Source organism: Pristis pectinata, chromosome 6 (assembly GCF_009764475.1).
Source record: "Pristis pectinata isolate sPriPec2 chromosome 6, sPriPec2.1.pri, whole genome shotgun sequence".
In the NCBI taxonomy this organism is placed as follows: domain Eukaryota; kingdom Metazoa; phylum Chordata; class Chondrichthyes; order Rhinopristiformes; family Pristidae; genus Pristis; species Pristis pectinata.
In genome coordinates, this window is record NC_067410.1 from 84,022,637 (window position 1) to 84,049,221 (window position 26,585).

The 26,585-nt window shown below is 38.0% G+C and overlaps 1 protein-coding gene across 1 annotated transcript in view; it reads right to left on the reverse strand.

Annotated features, from left to right (window-relative positions):
* Positions 1–10,229: 10,229 nt before the first annotated feature.
* The window catches only part of zmat3 (zinc finger, matrin-type 3), a 34,144-nt gene continuing 17,788 nt past the window's right edge, over positions 10,230–26,585 (reverse strand). Inside the window, exons 4-6 of the mRNA XM_052017403.1 lie at positions 24,657–24,826; positions 14,042–14,142; positions 10,230–12,384 (exon numbers count right to left, since the gene is read on the reverse strand). Coding sequence (XP_051873363.1) covers positions 12,176–12,384; positions 14,042–14,142; positions 24,657–24,826 — 480 coding nt within the window. The 3' untranslated portion in view covers positions 10,230–12,175. The remainder of the gene's footprint in view (positions 12,385–14,041; positions 14,143–24,656; positions 24,827–26,585) is intronic.

The following is a 26,585-nucleotide window of genomic DNA, read 5'->3' on the forward strand; positions in this document are numbered from 1 at the left end:
AAAGAATGAATACTAAGTAAAGGAAGAACTGAGAGTCAGAGTGAATTAAGACTGAGTGAAATCAATGTCATGTAAGGCATGGAAAAAGAAATAAATATTGGATTAAGAGTTGGAGAAAAAGGAAAAAGATAGGGAAAGCAAGAAAAACATATTTAAAATTTAACTTTTGACATTTTTAGAACTTCTATCAATAATTCACCACCAGAATGAACAAGACTGCAACCTTATAACTGTTCATTTCCCAGGTCAGGAAGATTAATTGCAAGTTATTAACAATTACTACTTTGCCAGAAGGCAATTATACACTGTTATTTACAAGGTAAAATTTTCCATGACATCTAATTGTCAGCTAAAGTGCATATGTCAACATTTCATCCAAAGCATGGAAAGGTTAAACAGAAATGACATTTTAGATCCATAGAACCATAGAACAATACAGCACAATACAGGCCCCTCGGCCCACCATGTTGTGCCGCCCTTCAAACCACATCTAAGACTATCTAACCCCTTCCTCCCACATATCCCTCTATCTTAAATTCCTCCATATGCTTATCTAACAATCTCTTGAACTTGACCAACGTATCAGCCTCCACCACCACCCCAGGCAGTGCATTCCATGCACCAACCATTTATCCAACATGTGGTGGAATCTGTAATTCATGGGGCTTCTCTTTCTCTCAATAAGTTACAGGTTGTTCTGCTTATTAGTAATGCTTTTCATCATTCATACAGTATTACCTTTTCAGCAAATTCCATCCCACTGTTTCAATCTCTTTGCATTTAACAGGTTATAAATAATGTTTTGGTTCAAATAATACTTTCAAAAACTCGTAATTAATATTTATATTATTTTGCAGAGCACTGGAATTGCAGCACTGCCCTCAGAAGTGAACATATACCAGATATTTATTTTACTCCGTTGGTATACATTATGGTGGTTAATGCATACTTCTAATATGTTAAGATTAGTGAATTTCCTTTCATATACATACCTTTTCATTTCAGTCACTATAATAAGAAAGGTCAAATGCTTGGTGACATTGTTAGCAAAACAGCAACCAAAGTAAAATCTGACATCAGATGAATGCCATGGAAAGCATTAGTTTCTAAATTATAGACAAAATTGCTATTTGTCAGTTTACACAATTTTAGAATTGGAGTCGAGTTTTAAGCAGGAATCAATTTGATTTTCTGCTGTAAATATAGATTAATTTTCATCCTCCAATATTCTATTAGATCTACATGTCTTATGCTTGCACTCCTAGTTTAGTGAAACACTGAATTTAAAAAATATTCATAAGTAAATACCATAAGATAAGGGAAATAGTTTCAATGGAAAAGAGCTTTCTCCAAAAAGAGCTGTATGAGGTACAGTATCTTCTTCATGAGAGGAGAGCTTTTCATTAGGTTTGGGCCAAAATCAGCTCTAAGGTGAGCCATTCATAGAATTGTAGAATCATTGAAAGGAAAAACACAGAAATGGGACCTTTCACCCATCTTGTCCTTGCCAACTGCAAAGCTTATCTATGCTAATCCCATACACCTGCATGAGGTCTATATACCTCTACACTTTTCCTATCCAAGTACCTGTCCAAACACTTTTTAATGTTGTAATTTTATCTAGCTCCACCACCTTTTCTGGCAACTCGTTCTCTGTATTCACCATTCTCTGTGTGAAAATCTTACCCCTCAGATCTCCTTTAAATTTCTTTCCTCTTAAACCTGTGCTCACTAGTTCTAGACTCCCCTGCTCTGGGGGAAAGATGCTTACTATCTATCCTATCTATGCCCCTCATAATTTTACAAACTATTATAAAATCACCCATCAATCTCCTATGATCTAGCGAGAATAAATCTAGCCTATCCAATCTTTCCTTATAACTACAATGCTTCATTCCTGGCAACATCCTGGTGAATCTCTTCGGCACTCTCTTGAACCACAGCTTTCCTGTAGTGTGATGACCAGAACTGTACACAATATTCTAAGTGCAGTCTAACCAATGTTTTGTACAACTGCAATGTGATGTCCCAACTCTTATACTGGATGCCTTGGCGTATAAAAGCAAGCATCCTGCCCTGCTGTTTTTAATGGACTATGCACATATGCCCCCAGGTCTCTCAGTTCTCATGTCCCTTTTACAATTGCGGCTCTTCTCCTACCAAAAGTAACATACCCCATTTGTCCCCATTCCACTAGCCTGTCTATATCTTCTTAAAGTCCATTACTATCCTCCAAAGTTTATTACACCTCCAAATTTTATGCCATCTGCAAAATTGGGAACCCAAGTCTAAGTCATTAGTAATATCCATTTATCAATTAGTAATGTCCATTTATCAATAAAAGGAGTGGCCCTTATAACAATCACTGAAGAGTTTCTCTGAACTCTTCCCCCCCAGTCTGAAAAAAATAACTTTATTTTCTGTTTTCTGTCACTACAATTTTCTATCCATGTTACCACAACTCCTCTATACCATAGATTTCAATCACGATGACAAGCCAATTATCTGGCACCTTATCAAATGCCTTTTGGAACTTCATGTATATCACAGTAATCATATTTCCTCACCAACTCTTTCTATTAACTTTAACAAATCCATGCTGGGTTTCCTGAATCAATCCACACATATCCAAGTGGCTGTTAATTCTATCCCCGGTTATTGTTTCTAGAACTTTATTAGTCTGGAGCTACTGGGTTTATCCCATACCCTTTTTTGAACAAGGGTGTACCATTTGCATATTTCCAGTCTTCAGGCACCACTCCTGAGTATACAGATGTTTGGAAGATTATGAGTAAAGTCTCTGCAATTTTCTCCTCTAATTCTCTCAGCAACTGATGCATCCCATCTGCACCAGGTGATTTAATTCATGTTAGGCATAGCTGGCCTTTCTAATACCACCTCTCCAATAATTTTCAGCCCAATCTAGAATCTCAACTACAACAGCCTTGGTCAAGACTACAGTAGCATCATCCTTGCTAAAGACTGGTGCAAAGCATAATAATGCAACTAAAAGCACCTGTCGCTGTATACATTTCATTATGCACCTGGAAACAAATAGGGTTATGAGAGCAGCAGAGTTCCAAGAAGTCTAACTGGATGGAAAAACCTTGTATTTTATTTTATGTTCTGGCATTTTCTCCTGCACAAGGATGATACTGTTATTGCATTGATACAGCTATAAATGGGTAGCTTTAGTTTGAAAGATGTACATTGAAAATCAGCATAGGTTTGATAATCTGAAGAGATACATTCAGGCGAGATCAGCTGGAGAGGAATCAGCAGAATTCTACTCTTAGAAAACATCACCCCACAGAAATATATAGAACAAATAACTTAAAATTATTTGTGGTCAATTGCTTTGATAATATATGTGCATTACGGGTTTCTGGATTGGAATTTATTTAAGTTGACAGGACTTCCTCTGGATCCATGAATGAGTTACTACATCTTACAAAATCAATGCCTTCAAAGCTATAAAAACAAATTTTTGGCAGGGGTCTGTTGGCCTTTAAATGATGTGTGCCACTTTCCATATTGCTGACTAAAACTATATAACTAAGGCCAAATTTACATTACGACATACAATTCTCATTCACTTTTTTTTAAACTTGTTGAAATGATTTCTCTCTTTCAGAGAAAATCCCTCCTTTTGCTTCCATTGATTTGCTCTACTTCCCATCACATTCTCAGAGATACTGATCTGTTGCACTATGGTTCCCTGCACACCAGCCACCTTTGAGTAAGTTGAACCAAAAAGAGAACATTCTTCCCATTCTACCTATCACCTCTCAGCTTATTACATCTTCTCCCCCTCCCCCAACCAAAAGAGAACATTCTTCCCATTCTACCTATCACCTCTCAGCTTATTACATCTTCTCCCCCTCCCCCAACCACCTACCTCTCCCCATCACCTAGACTCGCCTATCACTTGAACTCACCCATCCCCTGCTTGCATGTGGTCCTCCCCCTCCCACCACCTTCTTGTTCTGGCTTCTGCCCTCTTCCTTTCCAGTCCTGATGAAGTGTCTTGGCCCAAAACGTCAACTGTTTATTTCCCTCCATAGATGCTGCCTGACCTGCTGAGTTCCTCCAGCACTTTTTGTCTATTACTGCAGGAAGAAACCAGCTTTAGTTAATTTTGAAAGATATTTTTGTCCAACAATGCCCTCTTCTGTGAATCTGATGAATTGCAGCAGTCCCACGAAGATGGATTCAACTTGCTGCTTGTGCAGATAGAAAAGTGTTGTAAACTTTTTATAACAAAGGAATTTACTGTCAATGATTTTGGTACATACTTGTTCACCCAACAGTGTGCTATTTATCAAAATACAACAGGCTGGGCAGCACTTGTGGAGAGAAAAGCAGAATTAACATGGTAATCAACTTGAAACATTAACTCCATTTCTCCACTAATGCTTCTTGCTTTATTAATTATTTCCTACATTTTCTGTGATCTTTTTTTAGAATGCAGAGCTTCAAACAATAAGATAAAGTAATTAAAAAGTAGCCATTCTCAATGTTGTTTACCTGAATTTCTGAGTTCTTTTCTAGAAACATAAATCAAACTAAATCATGGCAAAGCAAAAGCGCTTAAAATATGAGGACAGGTAGATATGGCTTGAGTCTGGAAGATGAAAAGGTGGATTAATTGAAGTATTTAAAGTGATTAAAGGATGTGGTAGGGTAATTGAGAAAAGATTTTCCTTTGGTGAAGGATTCCATAACAAATGAGAGCCACACTGTATAGGAGTGATATTACATTGCCGCAAAAGGAGTGTCTAACTGAGATGTTGGTGGGGGGATTACATTGACCTTTTCAAACTTGGAGTTGACAGACTTATTATATAAGAGTATTAAAATGTCTGTTATCAGAGTGTTTGAAGGAATTAGAATACTTATCAGCAATTATCTAATTAAAGGGAGGATGGGTTTATGGGATGGAATGCTCTATTACTGTATTACTTGCTGATGCTATCAGGCTAATATCAAATGCACAGTTTTTATAACAATAACATTAAATGGTAGATTCATCTGAACATGATTTGCTGAGAATGAAATGGATCTATTGCAAACTGTTATTGAGAAAAACTGCACTTAATCAGATGTGCATGGCAAATCAATATGTAAAATGTCAGAATTGGATAACTAATTCTAAACTAGTATATTTACCTAGTGCCTTCCAATCTATCCTACAAGACAATGTACAGGAACTGAGATAGGAAGATTTGGAAAGATAACTGAAAATGAGATTAAAGTTGTTTTGGAAAAGCTTAGGAAGAGATAAAAGAGCAGTAAAGTTTAAATAGGAGCTTGCATAAGGTGAGCACATAAGTCCATGATCTGTATATTTCTGGAAAATATGGGTGTTCCAAAATTAAAGAGTCGAGATAATACAAGAGCTGTGGCATCCTTTTCTTATGAGATTTGTGCTGCTGGAAAGTCTGATGATGTACTGCTATAACAGGTCATTTCCATGTTATCATTTGAATGTCAATGTCATATTTAAAAATCAAACAAACATTTAAATAGTGTTCATCATTTACTCTTATTAATGAGACTCAAAAAATGGTGTGATAGGAATGGTATTCATAAATCTGAAAAGTTAACTTAGTTTCTCTCTCCGCAAATGCTGCCTGATTTGCTGTATATTTTAACTATTTTCAGTTTTATTTCTAAACTTTTTCAAACATTTCAAAAAGTCTAAAATTAGCAATTCATTAGACTTTTTATAGAAGTTCTTAGAAGGGTTATGTGTATTTTGAAACTAAGAACCTATAATAATAAAAATAACATTTACTTGAGACAGATGTTCTCTTCCAAGGGAAAAGACCAGTTCAGCCTTCTCTGACAAGGCCTAGGATACCTTGCCTAATTTGGAAAGTAAGCACAAGACATTTGCCCAAGTTTCTGCTAACACATTGAGCTCTGTGTGGAGTCCAGGACTGAGGCACAATCAACTACTTAGAAACTCCTAGATTTTTGCATTTACATAGAACAGTGCAGCACAGTAAAAGGCCCTTTGGTCCACAATATCTTGCTGAACATGATGCCAATTTAAGCTGCATATCTGCCACGTATGGTCTATATCCTTTAATTCTCTGCTTATTCGCCTGCCTATCTAAATGCCTCTTACACATTGTTGGAATACAGAGGTTGCAGTTAGTTGGATGAGGTAATATCAGCAAATACTGACAGGTTCACCAATACTTCTCCATTGCTTCTTATTAAGAACATAGAATGGGGCAAACAGCTATAAACCGAGAGATCATATTCATAGATTCTATCAAAAAATGCTTCTTTACAGCTGAATGCAAGGAATCCAATTTTTGATTTTTTAGCCATATTTGAAGGACATAACATCAAAGTTAATTTTGAGCTTGTTCAAGAGGGCTGCTTCATTTTAGAGCTGAGTTCTCCTAATGAAGCAAATGATAAAATATATTGGAAGGAACAACAATTGTAACAGCAACATTAACCAATACCATATTCATTGGACAAAATCATGTAGGCAGTTCACTATTCTTCATTTAAAGTATATACAGTACCTTATTGAGAGTTGGAGTTTTACTGTAGATTGTCTTAATTTTAATATATAATCCACTTCATAAGTTAAGATTCATTCATTGGCAAATTGCATTTTCACAGAAAACATATCAAAATATTTTAAATGAAACAGTAGAGAAGAATAAGTGATCCATGTCAGCTTCCCCCTAAGATTCTGACCTTCTCAGAAGGCAGTGAAGTAAATTAAATGCAGAAAATTATAAAACACACCAATAACTTTACCTAATACTTTATTAATCATGATTGATTCAAACAACTCAAAGATTCACTACATTGTTTCAAACAAAGCTCATTAACTCCTTAGTTTCACAACTCTTTCAGTTACACAAATTTTTACTTTACTTTCACAACTTCCAAAACTCACTACTTGTATTCAGATATTACCCACCTTGGCAAGTTCTTCTCTGAGTCCCTGACTCAGGGTCTTCTTCTTCAGTGGTCGGTCCCTGGAGTTACTGCTGCTGATTATCTCATTAGGCACCTTTTCATACACTTCTTTGCATACTTTCCCAATATTGTTTAGTTCTTTATTGCCATTTACATAGCTGTAATTCCAATCCTTATCCATACAAGTATATGTTTCTTTAACTTCTTCAAATTCCTGCTGGTGCCATCCCACAATTACTTCAACCATTTGGTTCCTTAATTATCAGAATGTTTGCTTGTGCTTTTTGTAACTTTATCAAATCATACTTTCTGCAATTACTTCAACCATTTACTTGTTCTGCGGGATGTTTACAATGGGAAAGTTCACAGGGCTGTAAAGCTGTCTCAGGTGTTGATTACATGACCTGTCTTCACTGAGCTTCTTTGTTTTGTGGTTTCCAATATCTCTTCCTAGCCAGCACAGTATCCTCCCAAAGCCTGATGAGATACCTGACATTGTTCTGACTGCTACAGCAGAACTCGATTTACTCCGTACGATATCAAGAAATGGATGAGACCACTGGATACAGCACTGGATATGGACCTTCCTTCTATTGTAAGGTCAAAAGTGGGGATGTTCACTGATGGTTGCACAATGTTCAATTCCATTCACAGCTCTTCAGCAAATGAAGCATTCCATACCTCCAAGCAGAAGACCTAGATAAGAGTCAGGCATGGAATGATAATTGGCAAGTAACATTCACCCTACAAAAATGCCAGACAATGACCATCTCCAACAAGAAAGTGTCCAATCATTTACCCTTCATGTTACCATTGCTGGGTCCCCAACAACATTCTGGGGGGTCATCATCGATCAGAAATTTAACTGGACCATCCACATAAATACCGGGTTAGAGGCTGGGTATTTTTTGTGGTGAGAGATTCACCTCCTGACACGCTAGAGCCGTTCCACAATCCACAAGGTTTCCATCAGAGGACTGTGGAAATCCTCTGATGGAAAACTCTCTGCCTGCCCGGATAAATGCAGTTTCAACAAGAAACTTAACACTCTAGGACAGATTACTTGATTGGCAGTCCACTAACCACACTAAAGATTCATTCCTTCCACTGTTGGTGCACAGTGGCTACAGTGTTTACAGCCTATGAAATGCACTGTAATTATTTGTCCAGGCTACTCCGACAGCATCTTCTCAAAATCATGAACACTATCATCTAGGATGATGACAATAGGTGCAAAGAACACCACCATCTGCAAGTTGTACCCCATCCTGATTTAATAAAACATCATCAGTTCTTCAACATTGGGTTTAAATCCTGAAACTCCCTACCCATGCGCACTGTTTGAGTACCTTCACCAGAGGGTTTGCAGCAGTTCAGCTCAATCTTCTTGAGAATGATTAGAGATGGACAATAAATACTGGCTTTGACAGTGATACCTAGAATCCAGAAAATGAGAAATAAAACATTCTGTGCAAAAAATGGTTGGTAGTAGATTCAATCACTTGTACTGCTTGAATTCTTGAAGAATTTTCAGCCATTACACCAGCCTCCCACAATGGCCTGGGCAAAACATCTGATAAAAAGGCTGGGTATGGATATGTTATGCTTAGCTGGGATTTCCTGTTCTGGCTTACAAGGAATGGAACCACCAGCTGCCAATAGAAGATCATCTCTATCATAAGAGGTGAGATCCTGGTTGGTATCTAAGTCAGTGAAGACATTCTAGCCTTCTCATGATGCAATTCTTACCCCTTTACAGGATCCAAGCTGTGGAAATGGCGTCAATCCCAACAATGAAATACAAAGATTTTCCATGGGTGGGGGCAGGCAAAATGAATCACACAGAGGGCTCAATAAATGTTTTCCTGCCTAAAGAAAACTGGCAGGCTTCAAAGGTTCCAGTAACAAGGGTCAGATGGGCCCTTAAGATATGCCTATAACAGCACAAGCACCAAGGCAAGCATGATGTCAACATTGTCTTGCAAACTGTCAGGGTCAGGACTAGAGCACATGATCCTGGTATTGCTGGTAAATTGAATTCTCAATTTGATCACTGACAGGAGGCCAAGGGTAAAGATTGACGGCTGTTTTTGAGCTGTAAGCCTATCATCAGTGGAGTTCCCCAGTGCTTACAACTCGGTCCCTTGCTTTTAAAAATATACATTAATGATTTAGATCTAAATGTAAGGAGCGAAATAGCTGGTCCATCACAGGCACAGCCCTTCCCACTGTTGACAGCATCTACAGGAGGCACTGCCTAAAGGCAGCGGCGTCTATCAAGGATCCCCACCATCCAGGTAATGCCCCCTTCTCACTGCTACCATCTGGCAGGAGGTATAGAAACCTGAAGTCCTACACCACCAGGTACGGGAACAGCTACTTTCTTGAAACCATCAGATTCTTGAAGCTACCTGCACAACCCTCATCCTACCTCAGCAATGGAACACTACAGACTACTTGTGCTACTATGGACTTGTCTTCGATTGTGTCTTTGTGCAAAAACAGTCTTTTTTCTCCATAGTATGGTATAATTTTATGTATAATTTATATTCTGTGTATTGTCTATACACTGTAGTGTACCTCACCATACTTGTGCACATGACAATAAACTCAACTTGACTTGAAGAAGCTTACAGATGATACAAAAATTGGCCATGTGTTTAATGGTGAGAAGGAAAGTTTTAGAATGCAGGAAGATATAGATTGGTCAATTGGGCAGAAAAACTGCAAATGGAATTTAATCCTGAGAAGTGTGGGTAATGCATTTGGGGAGGTGTAACAAGACAAGGGAATATACAATACATGGGGAAATATTGATGTGGAAGAACAAGGGGGCCTGGCACTGTCAATAAGTTAGTTAAGGCGGCATACAGGATGCCTTTCTTTATTAGCCAATACATAAACTACAATAGTAGGGAGGATTTGCTAGAATTGTATACAAGACCAGTTACCCCAGAACTTGAATACAGTGTTGCGTCAAGATTTGATTAGGGTAAAGAGAATGTAGAAAAGCTTTACTAGGATGATGCCAGGATTGGAAAATTGCAGCTATAAGGAAATACTAGATAAGCTAAGTGGGTTTCATTGGACCAGAAGCAGCTGAGGACAGACTGAACAGAGGTATGTAAAACAATGAGGAAGATAGGAATGGATATTTTGTGGGTTTACTTGTTAGAAATTAAGGAAGTGTACTACATTATTTTGAAGAAGGAACAGTCAATGAACCACTTTTGCTTTTTATCATTAGTACCAAACAGAACCACAAAGAAAACGGTGAAAAAAATTAAAATTATTTTATTCCACAAGTTTACAGAAAGTACATGCATAAGGTTGTGCAAAATAAAAACAAAAGACAAAGGTACGTTCAGGTAATGCATTCTTGCAGATGAATTCAGTTAATTAATCCATTATGATTTATCATGTTTACACTCTGAAATAAAAAGTTATATTTTATTCATTTCAACATGACAGTAAAATGCGAGTACTGTTAAATTTATGCACATTATATGTGGAATTTTGTAACTATTCTTGTTAAATTGTGAGATGAAACATTAAAAATAGGGGTCTGAAGTGAATCTATATTTGCAATGGAAATGTCATCAAACAGATTGTACCATTGGCTACAATTAAGATACCAAGCAAGTACAATAATGCAGCAGTCATGGTCTGAGCCACAAATTTATAAATGCACTTAATATCAACATCTATCATGTAAACCTGAAAGGCTCAATTTGAATAGATTTTATATCATAGACACAAAACAGATAGTCATCTTTCACATCAAATCCAGCACAGAGAAAAATATAACAATGAGCATAATGATAGAAAATTTCAGTACAATTTTACATCCATAAAATATTATAAAAAATAAACTATAATTTGATAAAGAATATTCATTAAACGCTAGCATTTAATAAAAAGATCCCTTGCCAACTGTTCTTAAAGGTAGTCTTGGCAGCCAAGTGAAAAGGGATGTGAGTTTATAGAACATAGAACCAGTATGGAAATCATGAAAGTAACCTTTTTCCATCATTGAAATGGAACATATACAGTATACCATGTGCAAATGTACTCCTTAACTCAATGTCTATACAGATGTATCAATTTTTACTATTTTCCACCATGTAATTTACGTATTTATTTGTAATTAATCTGAGCTCTGACAAACTGATGACAAGTCATTTATTTGAGATCTTGAATAGATTTTATCCATCAAATTCTGAAACTCATTTTGATCAATTTGCAAAAGGCTAGCATTTGATTTTTCCACATTTTTGAGCTTTTTAAATTACTCTTCAGTGGATTATTTTTGTAAGATTTTGGTCATGTGAAACAATTGTTAAAAGGGGAATATCACCATTAGGATTTTTTTTAAATGTTATTTCAAGTCACAAGATTAACACAGCAATAACATCCCTAAATTTTTCTGTTGTTGACTACTTAAACAGTTCATGCTGACAATGCCAGTGGTGGCTAAAATAATGAGCCCAATTCTGAGGGAGCTCACTTTGAAATATTGTACATGTATGTATGCCCTGCATTTTATACAGAAGTACAGGATAGCTTCAACCTTTGCTGATTAGTAACATCACATCATTAAGCTCATTAACTCCTCCAGGTCAGTATCTGAAATAAAGGCATCCTAAAAATGTAAATGAACATTAACCTGTTATGCTATTTTTCAATTTTATGATTATTCTACAGAGAGCCTGATGGTGAGATTTTCTTTGTAAAGATAGTCAACAATAAAGGAATGATCAAAGTTGACCATTTATTAGAATATCACCTTCTGGCCTGACTTCAGAAGACCATGATATATTACAAAACAAAAAGAAATATATTAAAAGAGACTAAATTAGAATGACATTAAAATTACATAAAAGGAACATTTTGTTGGAAAAATTGTAGAAGGAAAACAAATATTAAATCACTCAAACACTTCCAAATCATTTGTAAAAGCATCATATGACCAGTTGCACATTCCCTTTAAGGGACAAAAAAAAATAATAAAACAATTAACTGATGTCTTCTATACACTAGTAAAATTAAATAAAATATTAAGCAAACATAAAATACACTTTGACGTTAAACAACAGAACATTGTACAATTAAAATGGCCTCAATAATTTCTTTAAGTTTTAACATTCTGTATAGATATTTTGAATTTATCTTGACAATTATAAGCATTCTCCTAAAGTTATAAGATGCATGTATTTTCAAACCTTCATACATATCCAAGATTTTCCATCTCATTGCGGTATCGCTGTTCTGATACTTTGCACTTATGCAATTTGCTTTCAAGGTGCAACCGAAATTCTGGTTCCTCACTGGCTCCAATATTACACATAGAACAATAGAACTGTCCACTTGGTGTCACGCACATTGCTAGGTCACGTGGAATTCGCTGCCGGGAACGTGGATTAAAATAAGGACCTATGTAAAGATAAAATTTTGTATAAAGGGTATATAAAGATAATTGCATTTATTGGCACATATTAATTTTATTAATTACTTGGTGTTGTAAAATGCACTGAAGAAAAATATATAAAAACTTGAGGATATAATGTTCAATTTTCTGAGAGTGTTTAGCTACAATGTTACCCTGCCTACAGCATTTTTGATTTCCTCTTATTTATAACCAGTTTCTAAATATTTCACATCAGTAAAAAATAGACTTGAAACTTTCTCCTTTCGTAGTGATCCCTCCCTCCTCTTGAAAATATTTCGCATTCCTGACAGCTAGCTATAAACTCTTTTATGGAATGCGACTGACTGACTGCTACTGTTGATGTATTACCCTGTATTCTCCTTTTTTGTTTTCCTTTCCCTTATTTTATTTCTATCATGTCTTCAACACTTACTTTATTTTTGGCCTAAGATCTCCAGACAAGTACTGATCTCAATAGCTTAAACAGATTTAAAAATACTTGTATGAAAAAAATTATCCACATCATCATGCACTATATACATTTTAATTCACTGGATTTTATATGTTATACTTTATCAGGTTTGCACTGAAGAAATTCAAAGCAATTCAGTTCTCAACTCGTTCAAAACAAAAGGGAAATCACAAAACACTTAAAAAAAAATCAATAAATTTATACCTACTACATTTACTGACTTGTAGCTCCAGATTTTTCTGAGTGGGGGCTGCTGTACTCAACTCAGGTACCACAATCACCTGAACTTATCTCCTTTAAATCTAGAAGGCTGATCTTACTGGCTCAGATGATGCTGGAGTTGAGCAATGTGATTGGGTGACGTGTACAAGCTAGAACAAACTAATGAAATTTCTTTAGAGGCTTTTGACAGATGGGAATGCCACATCTCCATCTTTACCATCTGACAAATCTGTCAAGGTTTCTCAATGCTTTTGAATGTCCCTCATTTCAGAAACATTTAAAAACTATTAAACACAAAATAAACAAGTAAAATAATTGAATATAAAACCATATTTAACAATGCTTAAATAATTAAAGAAATTAAAGGAAGCACAAATATTTTTTAAAAATATAACCTCCCTTATTCTTTGCTATCTTTCTTGTAGCCAAGCAATCCCTACTCAGAAAAAAAGACTCTCACACCCTGTACCAGGTCTGAGCTGGTACAAGGTTAGAGAGCAGATTCCTCATCTGGGAAATCTCACCAAGTTCCCACTCCAGTGTTGGATTTCTGCAGAGATGAGCAGCAAGCTCATTGGAAAATTGACATCAGGGCTCAGTCATAGAATCATAAGAGTTGTACAGCACAAAATCAGGCCTTTTGGCACTCTACATCCATGCCAACCTTTTTGCTCGTCTACATTAATCTCATTTGCCCACATTCTTTCCATTTCTTTCTATGCCTTGCCTATTTAAGTGTCTGTCTGTCTGAATGCCTCGTGACCTCCCCTAGCAGCATGTTCCAGATATCAACCATTCTCTATGTAAAATTCTTGCCCCTCAGATCCCTTTAAGAGGGGTAAGTATTTTACATGGAGAATTTGATAAGAAAAGGAAGAATTCTCCTTACGTCCTATAAAACTCATTTTATTGTTGCACATTATTGTTGCAAATATTTAACATGTTGACAAACAGAAAATATTACATACCTAGAGTATTTTGAACTCCATGTAGATTGCGATGATTTGGCACCACTTTAAATGCATTCCCTTCTTTCCTTTGCCTCCTCTTTGTGAGCTCTGTTGCTTCTCTGCAGAATCAAAATTCTTTGTTATTCATATATTTAATGATCATTTGATTTGTTTAACTGGTTTATAGCATTCCTAGTTATTTTGTTCCACAGTTACTCAAAATATTTAGCAAGTGTATAGCATAATGCCTTTTCCTGCACATATTTCCAATTTCAGTAATTTGATTCACTATTTTGTATTTACAGTATATCTTATTTCATACATACATACAAATTAGCAGCAGGATTAGGCCTCTTGGCCCCTCAACCCTGCTCCACGTTTCATTAAGATCATGGCTGATCTGATTATAACCTCAACATACTGCCTGTAATTTTTCACCCCCTTTCTTATCAAGGGTGTATCTACCACTGTGTTAAAATCTTTCCAAAGGCCATTTGAAAGGAGTGAAGTCCTACAGATTCACGACCCATGAGAAAAGAATTCCTCATCTAAAATGTACTTCTGTCTAAAATGGATGGGCCTTTATTTTTAAACAATGCCCCCTAGTTCTAGATTCTCCCAACAGAGACCACCTTTTCCTATCCACTCCATGAAGACTGCTCAAATTTTTATATATTTTGATTAAGTCATCACTTGCTCTTCTAAAGTCCAGCAGATACAACCTGACCAATCAATCTTTCCTCATAAAACAACCCGTCCATTCAATTTGTCAGTCATCTGAAGGGATATTAAAAGTACAAAAATATTTCACTAGGCCAAAACAGGGCTTTTGTAAGATGCACTGAATGGAAGAGAGCCTAAATTTGGAATATATGAAAATAAGTACATTTCAGTGGGAAATTAGTTTTCAAATCTGCAACTGGAAACCTTCAACCTCCACTCAGTGATTAGTGACAACTCCATCTGATTTACCCCTCACTTGGACAAAAGGTTAAGGGTAATCAGGCTGGGATCAGTTAAAGAAGCACAGTTAGAAATCAAATGGGGCACCTTCCTTAAATGAAATCAAATGAGGGAACCAGTGAATAAGATCTTTGATACATGGAAAACATTATCATAATTTTCAAAGTTTTCTGAACCTTGAAAGCATGCAGTGGATTACTGGAATACAAAGACTTCGATTGATTTGACAGAGGCATGAACCCATGAGAAGCTGATGTTATTCCATTCTAAAAACCAAAGTATAAAAAAATCAAGGCTGATAATCTAATGATGTACTAAGGGAGTGCTGCACTTTCAGAGCAGTCTTCAGAATCGGAATCAGGTTTATTATCACTGACATATGTCATGAAATTTGTTGTTTGGTGGCAGCAGTACAGTGCAAGACATAAAAATTACTGTAAGTTACAAAAATAAATAAATAGTACAAAAGAAAAATCCGAGGTAGTGCTCATGAGTTCATGGACCGTTCAGAAATCTGATGGTGGAGGGGAAGAAGCTGTTCCCGAAATGTTGGGTGTTGGTCTTCAGGCTCCTGTACCTCCTCCCTGATGGTAGTAGCATGAAGATGTCCTCAGTGGTGGGAAGGGTTGTGCCCATGATGGAGCTGGCTGAGTTTACAACCCTCTGTAGCTTCTTTCGATTCTGCACATTGGAGCCTCCATACCAGGTGGTGATACAACCGGCCAGAATGCTCTCCACCATACATCTGTAGAAATTTGCAGGAGTCTTCGGTGACATACCAAATCTCCTTAAACTCCTAACAAAGTAGAGCTGCTGGTGTGCCATCTTTGTGATTGCATCAATGAATTGTGCCCAATATAGATCCTCTGAGATTTTGACACCCAGGAACTTAACATCCACATAAGAGCACAAAAAGGGCCTTGATTTAAAGGATGACACTTTATTCAATTGTTTTTCCAAGAGTTATTCCTAATGTCCTGGCCTTATCTCTCAATCTTGTTACTATTACATAGATGTTTGTGGGAGTTTTCTGTGCATATTATCTCATTTTCCTTTTAATAGCAATGAATATATTTGAAAAGTACTTTGTTTTCTGTAAAGTGCTTTGGATAGCTTCAGTCTGTGAAAGTTGCAAATGCAAGCCTTTAAAAACAGGAATGACTGGGTGGTTTGAATGAGATGTTTAAACAAAGAAGGGTTTTAGAACAAATTAAAATAACTAAAGGATCAATTACCAGGTGGTAATATATATGTTGATAAGCAAAGGAACCACAGGCAAAATGAGGATTTTTAATTGTGTAACCTGTGGTTTGGATTGAAATGTACTACTTGATGACTATTTGAAACAGTTTCAATAGCTTTCAAAACGTAACTTAAAAATATTTGAAATGTCACAGGGATATGATTAAAAAAGTCAAGGAGTGGGACCAACCAGTTTAGACTTCAAAAGAAATGGAGTACATATGATGGGTCAAATCATGACCTCCTGTGTTGATCTTTTCTACAATTTATCTCATTGCTTAACTTCAAGGCTCTTTTATTATAGTTAACCCAATTCCTTTTATTTTCAATGGGTAGAGGTAATTTACTAGCATAAAACAGACTTGAATAATATCTTGATAGCACTTGAGATTCCAAATGTTTGATCCCAAATCCTTGGAGGAAGTATTTAATTATATTTTTTTAAATTCCATATCTAAAAGAAATTTGTAGTACAAGTTCATTTCATATACAAATCTTGGACATAGTTTGGACGTGTGTACCACTTAATAATTTTTCTGATAATGTGGGTTGAAGGTTATTTGGTAATGTAAGGACATACAGAGAACTTCCTTGCTTTGGAATTTTTTAATATCCTACTGATTGGACAGAGTATTACTTTACTGTTCCATCTGAAAGGTGACATTTTCAATAATGCAGCATTCCTACAATGCAGTAGTGAAATGTCATACCAGATTATGTTCAAATACTGGTGAGAGGGTTCAACTCGCAAACTTCTGACCCAAAAAGGGTCAAACTGAGATCATATATTTTTATTAGTCTGTTATACAATCGACAAAATCTTGAGATATTTGATCATAAAACACATTTCTGATACATTTTAAATAAAGGCACAACATTATAAAATATAATTGACAACTTCATGCATATACTTCTTACATATCATAACTAGTCAGCGACATTTAGATCTTCATTTTATATTTTCCACTAACCATGTGAGCCCATTATGCATGCTGATAGATATACATCATTCCTTACACTCAATTGTTTTGGAAAAAACAGGACAACTCAACATTCAAAGTCTCTCCTAACGGTTTGGGGATAGCGGGGAGTGACTGCGCAGGCGCATGACATCAGTCAGTAGCGCGCACGCGCGAACAGTTTAAAAAGAAGACCGCCATAACCAGCGGGCAGCGTTAGGAGCAGGTAGCGGAGTGAGAGGGAGCAGAGTGATTGGGCTTTGGCGGTAAGGGGCGAGGCAGGTGAGTAGCTGGTAAGTAAAGATAAGGTTTACCTGTTACTGTTATAAATTTTAAGTAGGATAAAACTAGGTAGGGAAAGAATTAGTTCAAATGGAGGACATGGTGGTGTGCTGCAGCTGCTGATGTGGGAGCTAGTGGACCCTGCTGTGGTGCACAGTGACCACATCTGCAATAAGTGCTTGACGCTGGAGGAACTTCGGCTCAGAATTGATGAGCTGGAGTCGCAGCTTCAAACACTGCGAAGCGTCAGAGAGGGAGAGAGTTATGTAGATACTGTGCATCGGGAGACAGTCACCCCCACCCACGCCCCCCCCCCCTTTAGAGCAGGTACTTCTAGGGTCCAGGAAGTAGATAGAAGGGTGACTGTCAGGGGAGAGAAAAAGAAAAAGGGAACAGGCAGATAGTGCAGAGGACCCCAGAGGCTGTTTCCCTCAGTAACAGCTTTTCCGCTTTGGAAGCTGTTGAGGGGGGTGACCTGCAGGGATCAAGCAGCAGTAGCCAGGTCTCTGGCACTGGGACCAGTCCTGCTGCTCAGAAGAGAAGGGACGAGAAGAGGAGGACAGTAGTGTTAGGGGACTCGATAGTCAGGGAAACAGATAGGAGGTTCTGTGGGACTGAGCATGAATCCCGGATGGTATGTTGCCTCCCAGGTGCCAGGGTCTGGGATGTCTCTGATTGGGTCCACAGTATTCATGAGTGGGAGGGAGAACAGCTAGAAGCTGTGGTACATGTTGGCACTGACGACATAGGTAGGGAGAGGGATGAGATCCTGAAAAGTGAGTTTAGGGAGCTAGGCAGAAGGCTGAAGAACAGGACCTCAGGGTAGCAATCTCAGGATTGCTGCCAGTGCTACGTGATAGTGAAGGTAGGAATAGTAGGAGATGGCAGATGAATGCGTGGCTGAGGAGTTGGTGCAGGAGGGAAGGTTTTAGGTTTTTACAACATTGGGATCTCTTCTGGGGAAGGTGGGACCTGTACAGAGAGGACAGGTTACACCTGAACCCAAGGGGGGCCAGTATCCTTGCAGGCAGGTTTGCTAGGGTGGTTCCAGAGGGTTTAAACTAGTTTGCGAGGGGGATGGGAACCAGAGGGGTAGGTCAGAGGAAGAAGTGGATGTGGAAAAGTCAGATCTAACGTAGAGAGGCTTTGAGGAAGGAGAAGCAGAGTACAGGGTATAAAAGTAGAAAGGTGGATGGGCTAAAGTGTATTTACTGGAATGCAAGTAGTATCAGGAATAAGGGTGATGAACTGAGGGCTTGGATAAGTACATGGGACTATAATATTGTGGCTCTTGCAGAGACTTGGCTGTCACCAGGGCAGGAATGGATATTGAATATTCCTGGATTTCAGTGTTTTAAAAGGGATCGGGGGGGGGGGGGAAAGAGGAGGAGGGGTGGCGATACTGGTCAGGGATACTATTACAGCTGCAGAAAGGGTGAATAATGTAGAAGGATCCTCTCTAGAGTCAGTATGGGTGGAAGTTAGGAACAAGAAAGGAGCAGTTACTCTACTGGGAGTATTCTATAGGCCCCCAGGTAACAGCAGGGATACTGAGGAGCAGATTGGGAGGCAGATTTTGGAAAGGTGCAAGAATAACAGGGTTGTTATCATGGGAGACTTCAACTTCCCAAATATTGATTGGCAGCTGCATAGTGCCAGAGGTTTGGATGGGGCGGAGTTTAAGTGTGTCCAGGACGGATTCCTGCCACAGTATGTTGACAGGCCGACTAGAGGGAATGCCATATTAGATCTAGTATTAGGTAATGAACCAGGTCAGGTGGCAGATCTCTCAGTGGGTTAGCATTTGGCGGACAGGAAGGTATTTAATTGGGGAAGGGCAAATTATGAGGCTATAAGGCTAGAACTTGAGAGTGTAAATTGGGAAGACATTTTTGAAGGGAAATGTACTATGGAGATGTGGTCGTTGTTCAGGGATCTCTTGCAGGATGTTAGGGATAAATTTGTCCCGGTGAGGCAGAGAAAGAATGGCACGGTGAAGGAACCATGGGTGACAAGAGAGGTGGAACAACTAGTTAGGAAGAAGAAGGCAGCATACATAAGGTGCAAGCAGCAAGGATCAGATAGGGCTCATGAGGAATATAGGCTAGCAAGGAAGGAACTTAAGAAGGGGCTGAGGAGAGCAAGAAGGGGAAATGAAAAGGCTTTGGTGAGTAGGGTTAAGGAGAATCCCAAAGCTTTTTTCTCGTACGTGAAGAGCAGAAGGATGACTAGAGTAAAGGTAGGTCCAATTAGAGACAAAGGTGGGATGATGTGCCTGGAAGCTGTGGAAGTGGGTGAGGTTCTCAATGAATACTTCTCTTAAGTATTCATCAAAGAGAGGGGCCTTAATGACACTGAGGACAGTGTTGGTAAGATTAATGTTCTAGAGCATGTGGATATCAAGAGAGAGGATGTGTTGGAGCTGTCATAAAATATTAGGACAGATAAGTCCCTGGGGTCTGACGGAATATTTCCCAGGCTGCTCCACGAGGCGAGAGAGGAGATTGCTGAACCATTGGCTACGATCTTTGAGTCCTCGTTTTCCACGGGAATGGTACCAGAGGATTGGAGAGTGGCAAATGTCCCCTTATTCAAAAAAGGTAGTAGGGATAGTCCAGGGAATTACAGACCAGTGAGCCTTACATCTGTGGTGGGCAAGCTGTTGGAAAGGATTCTAAGAGATAGGATCTATGAGCATTTAGAGAATCATGGACTGATTAGAGACAGCCAGCATAGCTTTGTGAAGGGAAGATCATGTTTCACAAGCCTGATAGGGTTCTTTGAGGAGGTGACCAGGCAGATTGATGCGGGTAGTGCAGTAGATGTGGTCTACATGGATTTTAGTAAGGCGTTTGACAAGGTTCCACATGGTAGACTTCTTCAGAAGGGCATGGGATCCAGGGAGGCTTGGCCATGTGGATTCAGAATTGGCTTGCCTGTAGAAAGCAGAAGGTTGTGGTGGAGGGAGTGCATTCGGATTGGAGGGCTGTGACTAGTGGTGTCCCACAAATATCAGTTCAGGGACCTCTACTTTTCGTGATATTTATTAATGACTTGGATGAGAGGGTAGAAGGGTAGGTTAGCAAGTTTGCAGACGACACAAAGGTCGGTGGTGTTGTGGATAGTGTGGAGGACTGTTGAAGCTTGCAGAGGGATATTGATAGGATGCAAAGCTGGGCTGAGAAGTGGCAGATGGAGTTCAATCCGGAGAAGTGTGAGGTGGTACACTTTGGAAGGACAAACTCCAAGGCGGAGTACAAGGTTAATGGCAGGATTCTGAGTAGTGTGGAGGAGCAGAGGGATCTGGGGATCCCTGGAAGTTGCCTCACAGGTTGATAGGGTAGTTAAGAAAGCTTATGGGATGTTAGCATTCATAAGTCGTGGGATCTAGTTTAAGAGCCGCAAGGTAATGATGCAGCTCTACAAAACTCTGGTTAGACCACACTTAGAGTACTGTGTCCAGTTCTGTTCACCTGATTATAGGAAGGACGTGGAAGCATTGGAAAGGGTGCAGAGGAGATTTACCAGGATGCTGCCTGGATTGGAGAGTATGGATTATGAGGAGAGACTAAGGGAGCTAGGGCTTTACTCATTGGAGAGAAGGAGGATGAGGGGAGACATGATAGAGGTATACAAAATATTAAGAGGAATAGATAGACAGCCAGCGCCTCTTTTCCAGGGCACCAATGCTCAATACAAGAGAGCATGGCTTTAAAGTAATGGGTGGGAAGTTCAAGGGAGCTTTCAGAGGGAGGTTTTTCACTCAGAGAGTGGTTGGTGTATGGAATGCGCTGCCTGGGGTAGTGGTGGAGAAGGATACATTGGTCAAGTTCAAGAGATTGTTAGATAAGCATATGGAGGAATTTAAAATAGGGGGAATATGTGGGAGGAAGGAGTTAGATAGTCTTAGGCATGGTGGGCCGAAGGGCCTGTATTGTGCTGTATTGTTCTATGGTTCTATCTCCTGAGTACATTTGACAATAATTCTGTACTAATGTATAATCAACTTTGATTACAATTTTCATCTAAATTATAAAGAGCTAGTTATTGTACATCATTACAGAAATGGTGGTTCCAAACAGGAAAATACAAAGTACACTAAGAATTAAGGTGGGAGATTACATTCAGGAAACTCTTGCACTTCACTTTGAATATAACCTTTGAATGCCAGCTGATGTAATCAAAACTCAAATTACATTATTTTCATAAATTAGATTATTACAATCCTGGTATTACTCCTGATATTTGATATTATAAAGTCTACAAAACTCATTTTATAATGACAGTAAAATCAACTTTGAAATTACAATTTAAAATAGTTCCATTATGGTAATGAAAAGTAAGCATTTGTAAAAATTAACATGATTATATTCAACATCCTTAACAAGTTGACTGGAAAACTAGAAGATCCATTTTAATGTTCTGACCTTCAGTTGCTGTACATAAATATAAATTTAACTTATTTACCTTTAATATGGTCTTCTTTATTCTTTAAATGTAGTTTATCCACCATGTACCTTAGGATATGCCTATTTTTTTCTGGAAAAGTGGGCAAAAATCAGTAGAACAGTGCTCCTTGGATAGGTCCTGTACTCAATGAAATCATGAGTCAAACATCTGATCTTCCCTCAGCGTTTTAAAATATTGGCTGGAAAATGGCTGTTGTGTTCAGTGGCCAGTACATAACATTGACATTTGGATGACAATCATCCAAAAATGCAAGATGCCTGGAGGCATTATCAAGAACCAATCAAATCCTGAATGGCAAATTCTTGGAAGTACAGTATCTCCCCACCTCAGGAACAAAAGTTGTGGGCATGCTATGTTGGCGCTAGAAGCGTGGTGACACTTGCGGGCTGCCGCCAGAACACTATACGCAAAAGATGTATTTCACTGTGTGTTTCGATGTACATGTGACTAATAAAGATATCTAAAATCACCCAAGCTGTTGGACCTCCAGATGACCAGAAGAGATGCATTCGGGCCGTGCTCAAGAATGAGTGCCTTGTCCTTTATGATAATACTGACTGTTGTATGATTGAAACCCAATGCTTTGCCAAATTTTCAATGGCATTTCTCCCTTTTCAGATTGGTTAATTATATCTATTTTAACTTGTGTTGTGATTGTTTTCCTTTTCTTGGATGCACTACCATCACATGCATCTTTTTTGCTTTTGGGAGGCATGATAATGGTAAAATACTGTAAGAATTATACAGTGCAGTGTTTGTAAAGAATCACAAACACTCCTATCCAATATGGAGCTCTAAAGATGACTGGTGTTTGTGTGGGAGGCACAAGTTGTATTGCCATCAAGCATTCTCATTCGCCCAGTGCGCAAAGGAAATTAGTTCTGCAGTTCAAAGGAACAAACATATGTACGTGTGCCGGACTTCTGAATTTATAGGTGCTTGTTCCTATGTACGGGTGTCCATAACTTGGGCATTTGTAACCAGGAGATGGCCTATATTACCCAGGACAAATTTCTAACCCATGTTATTTCATTATGGGAATAGTAAGCAGGGATATACACAGAAATTAATGCCACCTTTTAAGTAGACCAATGTACTAATCAATTAGTATCATGATGCAGTTTAACCTCATTTCATCTCACACTATTGCAACCTGAAACTCTACAAGAGGAGTCAAGTGTTATGAGAAATAAGCAGGGAAGCAAAGTTGAGACCAAGATCAGGTTTGTCAGTGCTGAAGAGCCATGGGGCCTAGACTGCTTCTATTTTTTTTATGTTCTTGGTCTTCAAAGCTGGCTGAACCAGAGAAAACGTGTGAAATGTATCAGCACTTAAAGCCATTATAACAATTGTGAAGCTAACGTTCATTAATGAAGCAAACTTTTCCATAATGAATGGACCTTCCCCTGCCTCTTCCACCCCCTTGCTGTCTCCTCCAAATGAGAAGCAGAAATCAATGTAATGGGAACACCACCAGCTCAATATTCACCTACAATAACATATCATCTTGCCTTAGAGTTTATTGCCATCCTTTTATATCAGTCCAGGAATTGCCTACCCAATGACATTATGGACACAAAGGGATGACACTTGAATTAAAATCAACACTAACCAGAAAGGGCTGGTCATCATTTTTTCAGGACTGCTAAGGATGGGCAATAAATGTAGTCCTGACCCCATTGTGTATTCCTTTCTCAAATCCATGTGTACCTGATGGATCTGTAAAAACACATGAGTAGCAAGTGTAAATTGAGATTTTTAAAAATATTATTCATGGATGTGGACCTTGCTAGCATGGCCTCAGTTTATTGGCTATCCCTTATTGCAGGCCACAGGCCTAAAAAAGAATTCTTGGGTTCTGCCTCTTCAAGAAAATCAAAAGTTTAGGAGTTGATTTCTGGCATCTTTAGGACAGATATTCCAAAACAACTTTATACTGGAAATTCCTTAGCCTCTTTTAATAGTATGGTTTCAGTGCACAAGCTACAGAAAAGCCACCTCAGTTTAACAATTTTTCCAGGCTCCTTTCCAGCCAAATAGACTCCATTACAATCACTACTCTTAAAATGCCTCAGTCCCAAAATATAGTTCAAGTTTAAAAAAACCATCTCCGCTATTAATTACCTACACATCTCCTCAGAAATAGATAGCAAAAATATTGTTTTGGAAATGATGATAAAAACTCTTCCTGATTTTGAGGAAGAAGATCCATCACTACACTCACCAAGTATAAGATAAAACCAGCATGCACGTTATGTGAAAAAGTTCTACATTATCCAAAGCTTCAGAAATTGGAAATAGCAAAAAATAAACCAGAGAATATTTTATCACTTTTTTCCCCACCTAATAGAATAAAAATTCAGATGTTGCTAACAGCAGTGGGAGGAAAAAAATTTATGGAATGCTAGTCTGTGCAATGTATACTTGGGGGAAGATCAAATGTCAAAACTTTCCTAAGAGGGCACTGTTCCAATGCTTGGTGGCAGGTTGGATGATGGCCTTTCCTAAGATATGTAAATGATGAACACATGGAGGAATAATCATCTTTGTTTGTGGAGCCTAAAAGAAGCAACTGATATTTAGAAGCCCATTATTGAATCAAAGTTTAATTAGTTTTTTTGTTTGGAAATGAAACATCCATTCACATTATCAAAAGTATAATACTATATTATAAGTTTTGCTGAAAAACTCTGTCACAGAATTCTTAGCATACATACGAAATTGAATTGGATTTCTGAGCTTCAGCCAGCCGCAGTCTCTTGGCATGATTCTTTCCTTGATAATGTGCTTGTGCCACAGCAGGGGAGCTAAAAGAGGCATCACAGAGTTTACAGTAATCATTTGCTGTGGCCAGAATCACTCGACCTGCCGTCTTGGAGGACCCTGACTGAGTGAAAAATAAGACTCATAAATGATTAATATAAAGGAGGCAGAGTACAGTACATCCTAGAGTGTCTTGTAAACAAAATAACCATTAACTTTTGTTTTAAAACCCTCATATTATAGGTAGCAAGGACAAAAAAAGGCAATGTTTAAGTATTCTAACTACTTAAAACAATAATTTATGTGGAATTAGATACTGTGAGTGCACTTTTGTGTCAATATATAGCCATTTCTGCAAAGATGATGCTTCAGCTTGAACAATCCTGATTGACTGGATTAAAAACTGCTCCACATGGCTTCTTGGTGGCTAGATTGGACTGCTTCTTCTGCATTATGCATGAATATCAAGTTCATTCTTAGGTAAAATGCTGTTTAGAATTTTAGACACACATTGTAGTAAGATTACACATAGCACAGATTCTCTTTACTGTTAGTTCAGCCTAAAATAACATTGTAATCAATGTTATTGTACACCACCAGAACAGTCTTGAGAGTTATAATTCACACTCTGAATCTTCAAGAGTACATATTGACAGCATTACTGAATGTGGAAAAAGCCCTCGACCCAAAAGGCTAGTTAACAACCCAGGAATGCCATTAGAGTATGAAAACAAAATTCACTAGGCTTTGTCCAATGGCAGAAGATCTGTTGGATATTAATGCCAAGACTGCTATTGCAGTAGCATAATTTAAAAAGGGAGCAGACAGACCAGCTAATCACAACTAATCACCATTCAAGCTTAACATCAGTGGTGGGCAGATGTTCTTTTTTTGAAAGCAAAAAAAACTGCACATGCTGGACATCTGGAATAAAAACAGAAAATGTTGGAAATACTCAGAAGGCCAGGCAGCATCCATGGAGAGTGAAACAGAAGTAACATTTCTGGTTGCTGGTTTTATATCTGACCCAAATACTTCCATAATTTTCTCTTTATGCTACTATACTTTTGTCAGGCCAGTGTACAGAAGGCCGAATAGCTTCTTGTTCTGTCGTAAATTTCTACGATTCATATGAAAAACAAGAGTTGGTTAACTATTATGATGATAATGGTGCAAAACTAAAGAAAGGATCTGAGTTTTCTCATAACTGGAAAACAACTAGCCACTTGGATATTTACTCTGAGGTTGATGCTTTTCTTGCTTACATATAGCATCAGAAAACCTGAGACTCAAATGATTTGGAGAAATGGATCTGTGGATGCCAAATTCTACAGAATTCCTGAATATTACAGACTTGGTTATATTCCAAATGAAATGACCAGAAGATCAAAACACAAGGATTGAAATGCTGCCATATTTAATCTAAAGCATCAGATGATAGCTCAGTGGCAAATGTTATATCTTAAGAAGGTTAGCACATCACTAAGTAGGAGTTTTTGGAGGGCCTAAACTATGAGTAGATAAGATCCCTTGCCTTACCTAACCCAGCAAGATGAAATGAGAATGTTAAAATCAAGGCCAACATTTCAGGTAACTGAGGTGAATCAATTGTTAGTAAAGAGTGGCAAAACGACCAAACTAACATAAAAATGAATTAAAAGCTTCAGCACTTCCACATGAAGTTGACACTTGAGGGCAAGGAGTGCCTTTCTTTTAATGTATAAGACAAAGCAGAATATTTGCTTCAAGAAGAGTAGGTAGTTCTTTTGTTGCCCAAAAACAAAAAATAAGACAGACTTTACTTCAAACCGAAGCCTATCAACGAACTGTGAAGCTGGTTAACACTAAAATTAACATTTAATTTTCCTGAGGCCCTTCCTAAA